The sequence below is a fragment of the Diceros bicornis genome, chromosome 8 (genome assembly GCF_020826845.1).
Source record: "Diceros bicornis minor isolate mBicDic1 chromosome 8, mDicBic1.mat.cur, whole genome shotgun sequence".
Classification (NCBI taxonomy): Eukaryota; Metazoa; Chordata; class Mammalia; order Perissodactyla; family Rhinocerotidae; genus Diceros; species Diceros bicornis.
The window spans coordinates 41,383,279-41,400,547 of NC_080747.1; the positions used below are offsets into that span (position 1 = coordinate 41,383,279).

The window sequence follows — 17,269 nt, forward strand, 5'->3', positions numbered from 1 at the left end:
TCCAATCGTTAAAATATTGAAACACTTATGTAACAATGATAAATGAAGTGTAGGTAAATACATATGGTACACACAAATACTTTCTAGCAATAATGATCATACTAGAATTATTTAGTAGGCTTAGTGTGAAAAGCACTACCTTTTTACAAAGTTTATTATCTAAAGACAACCCAATTGCATATAAGATTTTAGATATAAATGTGTCTAGCATAAACATAAAGAGATGATAAGTAAAGATAGAATTCAAGATCACTATCCTTTTATGTTTTATTGCTGCAGATGTATAGGAAAAAAATTCCTCTTGGAGATGCACAGTGCCAAAATAAAAACTCCAAAACCTTCTTTAGAATAGAATAAGAGAGGATCCACCACAATCATGAACGACACAGTAACTATCCAGACCAGGAAGTTCATGACCAACCGACTACTTCAGCGGAAACAAATGGTTATCGATGTCCTTCACCCTGGGAAGGCAACAGTACCTAAGACAGAAATTCGGGAAAAACTAGCCAAAATGTACAAGACCACACCAGATGTCATCTTTGTATTTGGATTCAGAACCCATTTTGGTGGTGGGAAGACAACTGGCTTTGGCATGATTTATGATTCCTTGGATTATGCAAAGAAAAATGAACCCAAACACAGACTTGCAAGACATGGCCTGTATGAGAAGAAAAAGACCTCAAGAAAACAGCGAAAGGAACGCAAGAACAGAATGAAGAAAGTCAGGGGAACTGCGAAGGCCAATGTCGGTGCTGGCAAAAAGTGAGCTGGAGATTGGACAACAGAAGGAGTAAAGATTCTGCAGTGACTTTATCTGTGGTAATTGTGGAGATTTTTCATGAGAGGATTAATAAACTAAGAACTTCTAAAAAAAAAAAAAGAATAGAATAAGAAAAAAAATCTCTGACTTAGTTCATTTCTCTTCAGAGACCTGACTTCTGATACAAAGAGGGGGCTGAAATTAAAACCAGAGTGAGTGGAACCTCCAAAGTCTACCCGCTTTCACTCAGGTCCTGTAAAAATGCTCTTTTGTCACAACTCTTAAGAGTCCATACACAAAAACTTCATGCCAGTTCAACCTAAAAGAAAATTCAAGAATTAAGATGTACAAGCAAATAACACAGCATATAAGAGCACCAGCAGAATTCTGATTCAAACAGTTCTTAAAATTTTTCCATTCATTCAACGAATGCCATATTTTTTTGCAATGCTTCACATTATTTTAAGACATGCTACGATCAAAATACCAAATGATAATAATAATGGTTACTACCACCACCACTACTACCAGCACCTACAAGCCCTCAAAATCTGCCCCCTCACCCTCCTCACCACACCTCTCTGAGCTTATCCCCCCCGATCGGACACTCACACCCCAGCAGTGGTCTCCAATCTGCCTCAAGGTTTTTGCCCTTCCTGCTGCCTCTGCCTAGAACACTCTCTCCCCAGATGGCCTCACTGCTCACTCCCTCTCTTCATTCAGGTCTCCACTCAAATGTCACTTCTTCAGAAATGTCCAACCCTGACCACGTGGTATATGATAGCTTCCCCCACCCCTACTGCTTATTATTCCCATGACTCAGATTTATTTTTCATCATAGTACTTATCACCAACAGTGATACTCAAATTATTTAAGAGCCAGTACAGCCAGGGCATCGATTACTAGAACAGATGCTATAGACAACCTGATCAGTTTATAAGCTCATTATCATACATGCTTTACATCTTTGCTTATATGTTTGTTTGTTTACTGTCTGTTTCCTCAATTAGAATGTAAGATTTATCAGGGAACAGACTGTAATATTCACGGCTCTAGCACTACTACATGGAACATGACTATTAGTCATATAGCAGGCACTCAATATTTGTTGAAATAAATAATTGAGTATTTTCTGTGTATCTATGTGTTAACATATTCTAACAACTTATCAGAAATGCAAAGAATATTCTTATATGAAATGTGGTCAGATATTGAGCTATTCAAAGACCACATGAACAATTTTACAGCGTTAGATACAATAAAGCAGTTAATCATAACACCTTACTAACTATAACTCAATATCTTTGATGATTCAGAGGTCAATTGCAAGGCTTCACAAATATAACAGGAGTCCCAAAGGAATCCATCCAGTTCTGATTGATTCTACTGTTGAGGGTCTAGGGGAAGGGAAATCTCTCTAAGAAAATAAATATGCCTTACTGAAATAAAAAATTTGCAACCCTAATTTAAATTACATGCAGGGGTATTTGAAATGTTATCTTCTCTTTCCCTTCAATAAAGCAAAACAAAATTTCCCATGCAGGAAGTGGTAGAAACGAATCTCAGCTATATCATGATGCTTACTTTAATCATAATCATGATGTTTATTTTAGTTGATAAAATACTGGCAAATGAGGTAATGGTAGTACCAGTAACAGCAGCAGAGTAGCAGCAGGAGTAACAGTAGTAACTGCAATGGCCAAATCTATCTTTTGAGTACCCATGACCTAGCAGGCATTGTGCCTAATGCAGTGTATACATTATTCATAATGCCCAGAACCACCCAATAGCCACCCCAGTCGCACAAATGAGGAAAAAGAGGTTTAGAAAAATCAAGCAATTCTCCTTGGAGACTTGAGAGTAAGGTAATATTGATCATTACAGAATCTCCTCAAGGAAAAGAGAGAAGGAAACAACATCCCTATTTGATTGATGAAGAAAAACAAAGAGGCAAAGGATATAAAGATTGAAAAGCAGGTCTCCTGACTCCCATTCACCAGAGTCTTTGTCTACTGAGACTAAATTACCCTGTGAATTCTTCATTTCGCCAAGATCTTGCCTCGTAATAAAAACTGTAAAATTAAACTAAAAGCCCACTCAATCTAAATCTTATGAATTAAAAAGCCTTTGCTAGTAACTATCTATTCTTGACAATACTACCACAGTTTAGAATGTCTATGCCTCCCTAACTCTAACTCCTCCTCCAATGGTGATTTGTGATACGAATTCCCATCTAATGGATATTGTCCAGATTTTGGATATAGTTTTTAGAACATGATTGCATCAATTGCTTGCTTGGTTTTTACCTTATTAGTCATATGAACTTCAAATCAAGACTATTGTACTGGAAAAGAAAGATTAAGATTAAAATGGCATCAGCAGGAGACAAGTTAGAGGAAAGTAGAGCAAGATTAAAATTGCTGGAAGATAGTGATAAGGAGATGAGAAATAGGGAAAACCCGGCAGCCCTACTGGAGCTGGCAACATTTCCAGTTCTTGAACACCATCAACGCTACAAGGGTTGGGAGGCTACAACTCAGGCATTAGAGAAACAAAACAAACAAACCATGTTTAGGAACACATGGGACTGATTCTGTTCATTATATCCCTTTGTTCCTGATACCTGACATTACTTTGAAAGAGTCAAATTTCAGGATCACCGAATTTCCTGACCACGTTGTTTTCCCATTAGGCTTATTACTAAAACAGCTTTTCACAACATCAGTTAACACTTTGGAAATTTGTTCCTATACAACCATCTTATCTGGATTAGGTCTTTCCCTTTTTCCTCACTTTTTTTCTTTAACGCAGGAAAAACGGTACAAATTTTAATCATGTTCTAAAACAGTGAGAGAAGCAACAATGACTCAATAAGTTAAGAAGAGAATAAAAACCTTGGTGTTGAAACACAGAATCCTGATTGTGTCACCAACACAGTATTGCACATGTATGTGCTCTAACATTCTTCTCGAAGCTTTGATGGGAGAAACTATTTTTAAATGACTGCAGGGCATACCAATATAAGTGGTTGCCAAAAAGCTTAATTGTCATTTTTATCCATGGGACTGTGGATACCTGTCTATGTTAAATTTTAAAAATATTAAGTGATAAACATTTGCTAATATCTTGAACTTACTTTTTTATTTGAAAAGTTCACTTATTTGGTTTAATAACTTATGGAGATAACTACTTCAATGACAGTTCTGGAGAAAAAAAGACTTGGAACTTCAACACAAATTACGTTTATTAAAATTAGAAGAGCTTTTTCCAAATAGCATTTTTCCCCCTATAATATTGACTCTGAATGACTTGCCCAGTACAATAAGCCAGTACTAGTTCTGGTTACCATATTTAATTATGATTTCAGAGATATGTCAAAACATCAAAGGGATATCATCGCAAGCAACATGCTGGAAGAAAAGAACTGGTGCCAAAAAATTTAAAGCCCTAATTTGTATTGTGTCTTATTTAATTACTGTTATCTTTGAAAAGTAATATAATTTCAGCTTTATGCATTTAATTTGGAACCCAGATATTTGTAGACATGGGCAGTAGCAGATTCTACAGAAATGTATTTATGTAGTACCTCAAAGGAAATTCTTGTTTTTTCCCCCCAAAAGAGCATGGACTGGTCACCAGATGTGGAGGCCATACAGCACATGAACATGAGAGCCCTGGAACAATAAGAATGAAGCTAATAAGCCCAACAGGCAGAAGCAACCACTCTGAGATGATGGACAAATGTTTGGTTCTGTTGACTTTCTGAAAAAAGAAAAAAAAATATATATATATAAATCATTTTATTTTTAAACCTAGAAATACAGCTTGGCCAGTCATTTTCTCCAACTCTTTATTCTTTTGGTTTGAAAGGAAATTTATCCATGTGTAGTTTATTACTTGGTCTGAGTGCTGTCCTTTTCATATACAATTCATGTTGAAGTTAAAGAAAACTGAATCAGGAACAGATAGTAAGATTGCTTTAACTAGTGAACAGATAAATCTTATTTGCTATAACTCTCAAGGAACTGTTAGAGCTAATGGGTCACTAAGACCTGTACTTTCTGTTTCTGGACTATCTCTTGAATTTAACCCTTTCTCCCCAAGCCTCAGCCCTTTCTCCACAAAGGTGCATCTTATATCTGAACCCTGCCATGCTAAAAGATCCTGCAGCATGCCATGCACTGTCAGAATTCTGTGTCTTTGAATAAACAGCTCCACTACTTTGAAGGCCTTTCCCACCCTTCCCTAACTGGTAAATTCCCTTTCATCCTGCAAAATACAGTTTAAGTATCAACTGCTCATGAAATCTTCTTTGGCTTGCACAAGCAAAATTAAGTCTTTTTTAATGCCTTTTTAAATGAGCCACTGCAGATAAACCCACAAATCATGCACTTCTATTCTAACGAGAAAGAAAGAAAGCTAATACTGATGGCAGCAGACATTTATAGAGGGCTCTATTTATGCCAGACACTATGTTAAGTACTTTATGCAAATTATCTACTTCAAGGTTAGGAACTTAATATATAAAGAGTTCTTACAAATGTACAAAAAGTAATACATTTCTAAAAAAAATACATTTCATGAAAAAAATCATTCACTGGAATTCTGATTGACATTGTGTTCAACTCATAAGTTGAGAGGAAATTTTTCCTGACCACCTACAAGGTGCCAGGTGGAAAAACAGCAGTAAACAAGACTTATGGGATCCCTACCTTCAGAGAACTGACAAGATACAAATAAAGCAGGTAATAAAAAGACAGGGCAATCAGTACAAGACAATGGGAAGCACCCAGGAAAGGCAGCTTTTGGACTTGAAGGATGAGGGAAGGCATTCTGGATAGGTGGAGAAAGTAATCCAGTGAAAAAAAAACAGCATGTGCAAAGACACGGAAGACAATGAAATAATCAGATTTGCATATTACGATCACTGTGGCTAAGTGTCTCATTAAAACAGTCACCTCTACCACCAGAAACCAACCAACCTACAAAAACCTCTTTATCACTAACTAAATTATTTTTAACGCTCATGTACATTTGTCAGGTGACTACATTTTTCTGTGGGTTATTTACCTCCAATCGAAAAAAGGAAGCCTCCATGGAGGTATATGTTGTAGCTGTTAAGAGCGACCTGGATCTTCTCATGTCTTTTTACTATTTTGTCTTCCTGAGGAAGAATATGGAGCATGCAGCTGCCAGAATGGATGGTATGGGTGACCTCTGCGAGCATCTCTTCAGTCCTTTCTGTTGAGCACCCTCTGTCCTTCAATAGTAAACATCTTTTCTATCACCAATCAATAATTTTGTATAAAACTACAATTGTAATTTCAACCATGGAAAGATGACAAAATTAAGTACAGTTTGAGAGAAGAGCATTGTATATGAGGGACAATAATATAAATTTTTAAATAAAGAGGTTAAAAAAAAAAAGCAAATAGTCCATTGCCTTGATTATGTTTCCCCTCAAAGCAAACAATAAAATTTGTCTGTATGCATGATGCTTAGAAAGAAATCTAGGTCTTTTTTTTCTGAAGAAGATTCGCCCTGAGCTCACATCTATGCCAATTTTCCTCTACTTTGTATGTGGGTCGTCACCTCAACATGCTGACGAGTGGTCGAGGTCTGCGCCAAGGATCTGAACCCATGAACCCGGGCCATGGAAGCAGAAAGCACCAAACTTTACCACTATGCCACAGGGCCAAGCCCAAAATCTAGGTCTTAAATAGACCTATGTAAGCTGTCTATAGAGAGGATTTGTCATAGAGGAGATTCTTACAGTGATGACTGCTAAAGTACTTCCCAACAATGAGAATCTATGGTTGGTACATACAAACATGGCTGAGATTTCTGAAATAACTGCAAATAATACAAAGTCTTTGCCAGAACTCAAAAACCATATTTTGTTGTTTGGATCAAACCTCACTGTACTAGAACATCCAGCCTTTGGGGCTCACACCAGGGAGCCTTAAACTCTCTATTCCTATATGCATTATTCATCATTCATAATGTATGGTTGAAAAGTGGCAAATAAAATGAATTAGATGTACTAGAGGGGCTTGCTCCTTGAAAAAATTCCAAAGTGTATTGTTCATTCACAAAGCAAAAACAAAGACTCACTTCTGTAAAAAATCCAAAATCATGAGGCTGACTTCATTGACATTTTCTGGTAAATTGATGTGCAGATGACTTTCTCATAAATAGGCAGAGTGGCACTTCCTATACTAGATATGTAGCTTGACAGTGACATGTATTTAACCTATATTTTCAAATAAACCTTTCGGGGCAGTGTAGTACAATTGTTGAAAGTACATTTTGGGGTCAGGTAGAGCCAGGATAGAATCCAGGCTCCGACACTTATATGTAACCTTAGGCATATATTTCTTTAAGCATCTGTTTCCTCATCTGTAAAACAGTTCCTAGAATTTAAGGGTTGAATAATACAATGTATGTAAAGCACTTAAGCCTGGTTCCTGGCACTTAGCAAGAGCTCAGTGGTGGTGAATGAGGTGGTAGTGAGGATCAATTATCTTATAACTTCAGTACAAACATCTTGTACACATTTCAGAATGATTTCACAGAGTAAAAGGTGAAAGTGAGAGTGGTTTGGCAAAAGAGAGATGATAAGAGTTTTTGACAAGTTTTTGACAAGTAGATTTGCCAAGATTAAACCAAGTTATAGACATGATCAGCTGCACCCTTCTCCTCCATGACCTTTTGCAACAAAAAGGGAAATCTTAGGTCAAATTAGTGTTCTTAAAGCAGATTTACCTATGATCCCTGATTGTTTCACATGTGCATAAAAAAATATATATTCCATCTGACCATATGTAGTCACTTAAACTCTTTCATCTTTTGTTGCTTCAGCCATAAAATTACCTTGAACGAATATGTACTGTGTGCTTCTTTTATGTCAGGCATATCCCAAGTGAAAGGGAAGCATGGATAAATAGGTTATAAGATGCCAGTCTGTCAGTATTAGTGTAGCTGCGGCAGAGGGAGATGGACACAAATAACCATAAGCCATGCTATAAATGATATGTATTACTATGGACACACGTACAAGGGGCCATGGCATACTGAAAAAGAAACCATTCATGTGTTAAGATGTATATCCTTTATCAACTGAAAACTAGTTTTTTTTAAACACTTCTTAATATCTAAGAGAGTGCTTCATACCCAAGAGATGCTCAAAACTTGTGCTAACTGCAGTCTTTATCATTTAACTGTTTATTGTTTGTCTCTACACACTACATAATGTAAGCTCCACAATAGCAGAGACCTTATTTTTCTTGTTTACTAATGCAGCCTCAGTGATAAAGAACAGTGTCTGTTGTCTAACAGGTGCTCAATAAATATTTGTTGGTTGGATGGATGGATGTTATGTTCTGGCTACATAAGAAATCATCTCCATTTGGAGGTCATTTCATCAGTACTCCTATGAAAGCGAAATGTCTTTGCTTCTAAACTTTACTCTATATTTTCCTTTTTTCTTAAACTCTATTCTTTTGTCATGCTAAACAGAAACACACTGAATTAGTTCTTTTCCCAATCAGTATATGAATTATTCGTAAGGAGAATTTAAATCAGGTGGGTGCCATTAGGAACTATTCTGGTCAGTAGAGAAAAGAGTGCTGATGACATATGCCTTGTTTACTGTATTTATCATATTTAAATAGGCAGCTTTCCTTTAAAGAGTTATATTTATGGGACTACTGCTAAAATACCTTTTTCTTTTCTTTTTCTCATTCAGATTATGATCTTAAAAAAAAATCTCTACAGGAGTAAGAGAAAAATCCATCAAACAAATGTCACCTAAAAAAATTAATTAACTGGGGCCAGCCCAGTGGTGTAGTGGTTAAGTTCGCACGCTCTGCTTCCGCAGCCTGGGGTTCATGAGTTTTGACCCTGGGCACAGACCTACACACTGCTTATCAAGCCATGCTGTGGCAGCCTCCCATATACAAAGTAGAAGAAGATTGGCACAGATGTTAGCTCAGGGACAATCTTCCTGGAGCAAAAAGAAGAATGGCAACAGATATTAGCTCAGGGCCAAACTTCCTCACCAAAAAAATAAAAAAATAAATAAAAATAAATTAACTAAAAATATTACATATAGTAAAGTTTCATGTACTTATCTTCTTTCTATTCCCAAAACACCTTGATATACTCTACATGTATAAATTTTTTAATGTTCTTATATTTTATAATGTTTTCCTACCCAAACTAAAGTTAAACAATACAGATTTAACAAGTATGGGTATCAGTGAGTGTTAATAACCAGGAATTCTAAACTCAAATTTTTCCAATTTCATTTCCTCATTTTTTCCTATTTAAAAATCATGAATCCAAACTGTTGCAAGGAAAACAAACTTCAAACACTTAACTAATATATCAAAAAAACAGCAATACTAAACAAAACAACTCACTAAAAAAAAAAGACTATACCAACTCTACATGGACTAAGTACGAAAAAGAATCTTTTGTACTTTGTTGTCAAACCACAATAAAGAATTTTTTTTTAAATCACACAAGTGGATAATAACAGAAATAGCTCCATGTGGCAGGGTGGTAATCTATCAATTTTTAATACACATTTTCCTCTGAACAGGCTTTTTGGCATTTCTGTTTTGCTCACCTGCTACATTTTTAAGAACTCAAAATTTAGGAGATTAAAAAAAATTTGAGTGTTCCTGCATAGCGTGTTTGAGAAGACTCTTGTTAAAACATATGGTACAACCAACATGTAATTGCCCAGCTGTGGATTTTTTTTCTGCATAAATATGAAATGACGTAAATTACTCTAGAAGAAGTGTTTCCATAATATTTGTAAAATGACACTGCAACACTATCCTGCAAGTTATAAGCTAGTACTTCCCCTGCTGGAAAACACAGAGGAAAGCGAGTGCAGAGGAGGGCCACAGACAATGCTCCTCCTAAAAAATCTCTCTTTAGGCAATTTGGATCATTTGACTTCACCACTTCAAGCACCAATACATTCTGGGGAAAAAGAGACAGACAGACTGATCAGCTTCCATTCAGCACTATTCTACTCTGCTCTGAATCCCTTCACTCAGAAGTAAAGAATGTAACTCAGAAGTAAAGGGGGATACCAAGGCACAGACATTCAGTCAAGGTGCTCAGGTAAACCAGGCTGGGCCAAATCTTCACAGTGTCCCCTGCCAGAAAGAAGGTTGAGATCCCGAACAAATATTTCTCCTACTTTTTAGGATTAGTAGCCTCTGGCCAAAAAAAAACCCTCAATAAATAATTCATCCTATCTGGGCCATTGAGAGTGGTAAAAAATAGAAAATGAAGGAGAAATACACACCCAGGCCCAAGCCTACTGTCTAGTCTCAGGCACCCATTAACGTCAAGTTAACCTCTAGCACCCTTGGAATCCTTAAGTCAGAAGTGAAGTGGTGAGGTCTTCTAGATATTCGGTTGGCCTAGGCATAGGCTTCCGTCCTTCAAAGAGATCTGCCATTAAGTTATACACAAGACTCCTGTAAATGGGCATAAGCAAGACTTGATTTCTCCAAGGCTGACTAACATTAAAAAAAACAAAACATAATTAAACAGTGTTATTTCCTTCCATTCTTAGGAAATCAGATGCTTAAAAAAGAAAAGAAGAAACCCAGCAGCCATTGGGATAGCCAGCATAGTACACACGCCTAGAAGGAGTGGCTCAGGACAGAAGACTCAGTCATTGCAGGGAAGCATAAACCATTATTATTTCCCTTTTGGTCAAGCAAACCAGAATGGTTGTACCCTTCTTGTTTCTCACAAAATGAAGATCCAACCAGATGTGCCTTTGGCCACTGGCATAAAGTCTGTATTTGAACCTTTTTTGGTAGGCCCACAAAATGCTAGAACCAAAATTGTTAGCCTTGAACTTACTTTGCCTGATTACTAACTCTGGCTTCCAGCTGGAATAACACATGATATCATTGCTTCTAAGGCAAGCCCAGTTTAAAAGCAATAGTTTACTTAGCATACATATTCGACTCTCACTTTCTAATCAGACGCTTGGCACAAATTCATGTAACTCTAAAATTTGGCAATGTGCCCTCCCTGGGCAAAGAATAAGAAGTTCATGGGTACTTTTTTCTATTTTTCATTTGTCTCTCTCTTTTATTATTCAAAAATACAAAAACTTAATGTGATAGAGAAGAAGAACAATATTAAAATAATATACTCTGCAGGAGAAAAGTGAAATTGAGACAATATACCCTTATGAAGAAACGTGTTAAGTCTCATAACGTTTTAATAAAAGGCTCGCTGAGGAGTAAAACTCAAGATGAAAATCTAACCTGGATGCCAAAATTACAGATGTATCAAGGAAAAAACAAATTAGAGGGAAATGTTGCATTTTAATTATCTCAGTACTCACAGATGAAGTTACCAAATTAAAGGCATTTAAATTGAACACTTAAATAATGGGTTACGTAAACCCTATTGTGTTTAGAAAACTTGTTTATTCTAATGCCTGAGAACAGGTATGAGCGGAGTATGAGAAGAAAGCGGCCAAGAGTCATTTTGATGCCTTGCCCCAGGACAAATATTCCAGCAATACACAGTAATGACGAGCATGGCTTCAATATCAGACAGATCTGGGTTTTAACCTGGCTCTGACACTTACCAGCCGTAGAACCACAGTCAAATTCATAACTTGCCCAACCTCTGCTATAGACGAGGACTCTCAAGTCTGAATCAGCAGTTAAAGAAATTTATTTACAAATTTGTTTTTTATAAATGTATTTATAAATTGGATGAGAATCTAGGACTCATTTTTCTTACTGAGGCAATACCATAAATGCAGTACTTAGGTACCCAGACCAGCCTAGAAAATCCTACTTCCTCTGTATCCCTGAAAATGGCACAAATGGTGCTAATGTACTGATATCTAATTCACATTACAAAATTAACTGTATGTACATCCAAGGAACATATATGTTTTGGTTTTACAACTTCACCTTCTAGCAGGCAGTATGTGGTCAATAGATCATTCTTACACGGAATGGAATAGAATACTTTCTTTTGGAAAACGCTTTACAGCTTTTTCCCTCCATTTGGAAGTGACACCTCTCTTGGCAAAGAACTAAAGGGCAGAGGCTTCCTTGGAGAAGAGAGAAAGTAATGAATAGATAATTTATATTTCTGAGAACTAGTAAAGATTATTCTATCTACAGATGAGACAGTGTCTCCCCAGGTGTTCTGAATTGTGGGGGAAAAAGAGGGTAGAGGTCTTTTGTATTAACAAAAGATCCTAATCACATGAGCCCCTGAAGGACCAAAACATTAGGCTACTCAGGTCTCTTCATTCCAAATGTCCTTAATCTGGGACTTCTTTTCCATAAATTTCTTTGGAAAAATTTAAAACTTTAATAGTGTAGCGTCCATTAAAATAAGTTAAATCTCATACACTATTTCCAAATATCCCATAATCTAGTGATGTTTAAGAGCACAAGCATCAAGACAACTCATCAGTTTGATTACTTCCCCATGAGATCATAATGATCAGAATTACAAGGCTCACAGCACAAACTTCTGTGATGAAAATTGAAGTAAAAGATGATCATATTAATTAGAATAGTTGGATGCTATCACAAAGACTCAAAATTACAATGGCTTAAACAAAATAGGAATGTATTTCTCACTCACATGAAGACCAGGTGGTCCAGGGCTGGCATGGTGTTTACACCATCTTCAGTGAACCAACCATGGTTCTTCCATCTTTCTGTTCAGACATCTTCAACACAGTTTCCTCTCATAATTCAAGTCGGCCACTCCCGCTCTTGCCATCCTGGCTGCATATCAGCACACAGAAACGGGAAAAGGAGAGGCACGTACCTACCCTTTTAGTACATAGCCTGAAAGTCGCCCACATCATTTCTATTCATGTCTCATTTGCCAGAACCTGGTCACATCTAGCTGCAAGGGTAACTGAGAAGCACAGTCATTATTTTGGGTGGCCACGTGCTATGTAAAAAAGTAAGACCAGGTGGTGAGAACATTAAGAAGCCTCTGCCCTAAAGGCCATAACAAGATGTCCCTTTTGACTGTGGCAACCCACTCAAATATTTATCCATTTATTGCAGGCGCCAATCTGTGGCAAGTAAACTCCATGTTTATAACAAATTTCTCAAATTCCCTTGGGCAGGCAGTTAAGCCTGTTATTGTAAGCGTGAATATGAAGATTCTACGTTCTGGGACATACTCATGAATAAGGTCAACAAAGTCCCCAGCCTCACTTATCTCATAAGCTAGCAGAGAGACACAATGAATATGAAAACAAAATAATGTCAGCAAATGAGAAGCAAATATAAAACAAAGTGATGCAGAAAGCTACTCAGGGAAGGCTTCCCTAAAGAGATGGCATTTAAGTTTTGATCTGCACCAGCCATGAGAAGAGTTGGGAAAAGAACTAATAAACGGGACTAATTAAAAGTCTAATAAGAGGGACTAGCAATTGCTAAAGCCCCAAGGTTCCCTATTTGTCAGAATTAAAGTTGCTTCAGCTCTAGTTTTCTTTATTTAGGCCCGCTATGCATGGAAGAAGTGCGTGTGTGTGTGTGTGTGTGTGAATGTATGCACGTGCGTGCAGGCACGCACACAGGCACACTCAAGAAGGGGAGATCCATGGACCCGGCCGGTGGCACAAGCAGTTAAGTGTGCTTGCTCTGCTGTGGCAGCCTGGGGTTCGCAGCTTCGGATCCCAGGCACGCACCGACGCACTGCTTGTCAAGCCATGCTGTGGTGGCATCCCATATAAAGTAGAGGAAGATGGGCATGGATGTTAGCCCAGGGTCAATCTTCCTCAGCAAAAAAACAAAAAGAGGAGGATTGTCATCGGATGTTAGCTCAGGGCTGATCTTCCTCACAAAAAAAAAAAAAAAAAGGGAGATCCATAACACTAATACTGAAGTAAAACTTAACAGCTAAGAATAATTGGAACACTCCAACACCATGAGAAAGAGGGCAGTCTATACAGAAAAGAGCATAAAGCAAATGGTTAGAGAAGATGAGAGACAGTATAGCCTTTGTATTCAAAAATTATTTTTCTTCACTTGTTCTTACTAGTGCTTCTTGGTGTATATGTTTCTTAAATAAAATTAACTTATTACAGGTATACTGTTCTAACCAAATTTTAGTTCAGAATGAGTAATCAACAGTTGTGAATAAAATGTCTTACATATTTTTGATCAAAATGAGTTATATACAAAACAGGTGAAAAAATAAGCAAATTTAATCATTAAATATTTATACATTAGTATTGGTTTAAAACACTAATCATGGGTTTATTTTAATTAGGATCATCTGTCATGATGTTTAACAATTTAACAGCACTGTTTTACATTTAAAATATTTCACAACTTATATTTCACTATAGGGACCCAATTAAGTCTATACATTCTTGAGCTATCCAGGAATCCACCCATAAAAATCTTAACCTAAGACCTCATGGTGCCAGTCTAAGAGGTCATCCCCAAAGCATCTATCCTTTGGTCCTAGAGCAGATTGGGGGAAAGTTGAGTAGCACTTAAGTAATCTTGATATATTCACAGCATACTCCACTAGTCACAAACTTACTGAAAAAAAGGTCATCTCCTTAACTTATGAAAGGTGCTACAGTGAGACGAACACCCCAAGTAACAAACCTTTTGTCATACTTATGGCCAGTGAAGGCAAGTTGCCACTCAAATGTCACTTATTTGCCCCAATGGCTTTGCCAACACAGCAAAGTCAGGAAGACATCAAGTCAGACCCAAAGTCTGGAGAATTTCATCCACTTCCTACTTTCAAAACCCCATTTCCTTGACTCTAAGACATCAGCAAGAAAAAAAAATAATGCAATTAAAACTAAACAATACCAGTGATTTCAGGATGCATCCCAATTTCTGAAATGTTACAATGTGAAAAAATGGGCATCTTATAATCAAGGAGAAATGGTAGTATTCTTCTAGCCAAATATGTCCCTTTTGTTTTCAGAATGGAAAATGACCTTCACTATTTTGAGCTCAATCATCAAAAAAGAAAGTTTGCCTCTGTATTATGTCACCATCTCCCTGATGCCAACCTCTTTTTGTATACAAATGCTTAATGCTAAAGTCCAATAGGTAACTGATAAATCTCCATTTAACCCTTCTCCAAAAATATTTAAGACATTTCATTCAAAACAACTGCTGATTACTGTATGGCTCTCCAAGGAAGCTACCAAAAAAATAGCACCCCTCTTCCTGGGCATGGTTCTGAATAAGTTGAGAAACAGAACAGAGTTAATAAAGACATGAGTCCAAATATCACTTTTATTAATGATAAAGGCGAGACTGGGTGGTGGAATGTTAGGTCTGTTAGCCAAGTTGGCTTGCTCATATGGAAATCCAGAATCAGGCAGCCTTCTCCTCTAGGCCATAGGAAAGCCCTGACCAAGGCAGGTCTCCCATAAAGGAGCAAGGCAGAATGCCTACTGCCAGCTTGCTCTAAAGAACAAGAAAAGTGGAGAAAGAAGAAGAGGCTGTCACCCAACAAGGGCTGATCCTGATTCCAAAAGAGCTGAGCACCACAGTGCTCTGAGCAGCCAGAGTCCCTCTCAAGAGGAGCAGAGGCAGAACTGAGCCCATTCAACCATCCCAAATTTGTCACCCAGATAAAACACCCCTCTCCCTGAGAGAGGAAAGAGGAGAGTCAGAGAGAGACCAAGAACGTGACTAGGAAAACCCCTCCTCGTGGGAATCAGGAGTGGGAGAAACTGTTCTTATCTAATACTTGCCTTTGTAGCTATTTTGATGCAATACTGTGAAAAACACTGTGACATAATAAGAAATATATATTTGATCTCTGCCCCCAGTTCCTAGCACACGGCTCCTAAAATCCTTGTAATTTCCTGAGCAATAAGGGTAGGAGCTTAGTAGGTAAGTAAAAAGTAGGAGCACCTTTTATTTTAATACTTGGTCTTTGACTCTGGTTCCTGGTACACAGAACTCCTAAATCCCTTGGAATTTCCTGGGTGATGGGAGCATCTTTTGTTCTAATGAAGTGACTCTTGGTGGGCTTCCAGAAAGCTCTTGCATGGAGGCTGGTCATCAGAAAGACCAAGCCATGAGTAAAAGCTTAGAACTTTCAGCATCACCCTCCCATCCTCCAGGGCGGGGGAGAGGGGCTCGAGATTGAGTTAATAACTGATCATACCTATGTGATGAAGCCTCCATAAAAATTCCTAAAGTATGGAGTTCAGAGAGTTGGTAAACACATCCACAGGCTGGGAGGGTGGTGCACCCCAACTCCACAGGGACAGAAGCTCCTGCATTACGGACCCTTCTGGACCTCACCCTATGTACCTCTTTATCTGGCTGTTCATCTGTATCCTTTGTAATAGCCTTCATAATAAACTAGTAAACAAATAAATGTTTCCTTGCGTTTTGTGAGCCATTATAGCAAATTATCAAACCCTAGGAGGGGGTCGTGGGAACTCCAATTTATAGCCAGTTGGTCAGAAGTATGAGAGGTCCAGACTTGCAATTGGTGTCTAAAGTGGGGGGCAGTCTTGTGGGACAGAGCCCATGGCCTGTGGGGTCTGTGCTAACTCCATGTGGTTAGTGTCATAATTGAATTACAGGACATCCAGTTGGTGTTTAGAGAGTTGGAGAATTGGTTGGTGTGGGAAAAACCCCTACTCATTTGGTGTCAGAAGTTTTGAGAGTATAGTGGAAAAGAAACAAGAGGTTTTCTTTTAAACATCCACAATTTTCCTTCTCAGGAAACATCCTATGAAAAATCTCCTTAATCTGTAAACAACACTCAGGTCTGACTGAGGATCATCTTTTTCTACCTCTTTCCTCACTCTTTATCCAAATGATATCACTAGCACTTTTGCAAGTGACAAATCATTATAAAACAGGACCTCCCAGGTGTTGGGTGAAGTCAGGAACAGAGCTAAAAGCAGCCATTATATTTCCAAGCCTAGCCATATGGCTTGGGACCTAGTAGAAGCACGAGAGGACTGAGAAGGTAAAACCCACCAATTTGTTACAGGACAAGCAGACATACTGTTATTTAGTTTAGGGAAACTTGATTTGTTATAGAAGAGATATTCTGAAATTTAGTATACCATAAAAAAACTAATCCTACCTATTAAAAACTACTTTGACAACTAAAAAGTGGTATATCTATTTTTCATTACAAAGATAGATAAAATTTAAAACTAAAGCAACTTTTACCTGGGTTATCTTGAGTGGCTTTATAACTCACTTACATTTTATTTAAAAATCATTTTCCAAGTTGGATTTTTTAATTTAGAAATGTAGATTCTGCCTAAAGAAATAACTGTAGACAGATTTAACATATATATTTATAAAGTACGTTTTTTATGAAGTATAAACACAGCTGCTTCCTCTACTACACAGTTTGTTATTGTTTTATAACCACAATAAATTACGATCAATAAAAGTTTTTCTTTGTGACAATTAGCATAAAAACATCAGATATACATTGTAGAAATAATGGGATTT

General features: G+C 37.4%; 2 protein-coding genes across 2 annotated transcripts in view; one reads left to right on the plus strand and one right to left on the minus strand.

Annotated features, from left to right (window-relative positions):
* SCFD2 (sec1 family domain containing 2) overlaps positions 1 to 17,269 on the minus strand; it is a 378,548-nt gene that overhangs the window by 276,223 nt on the left and 85,056 nt on the right. The gene's annotated exons all lie outside the window — the stretch shown is intronic.
* LOC131409620 (small ribosomal subunit protein eS24) lies at positions 365 to 886 on the plus strand. Its single transcript, XM_058547094.1, has one exon. The coding sequence runs from the start codon at positions 377 to 379 to the stop codon at positions 767 to 769; it is 393 nt and encodes a 130-aa protein (XP_058403077.1). The 5' UTR covers positions 365 to 376; the 3' UTR covers positions 770 to 886.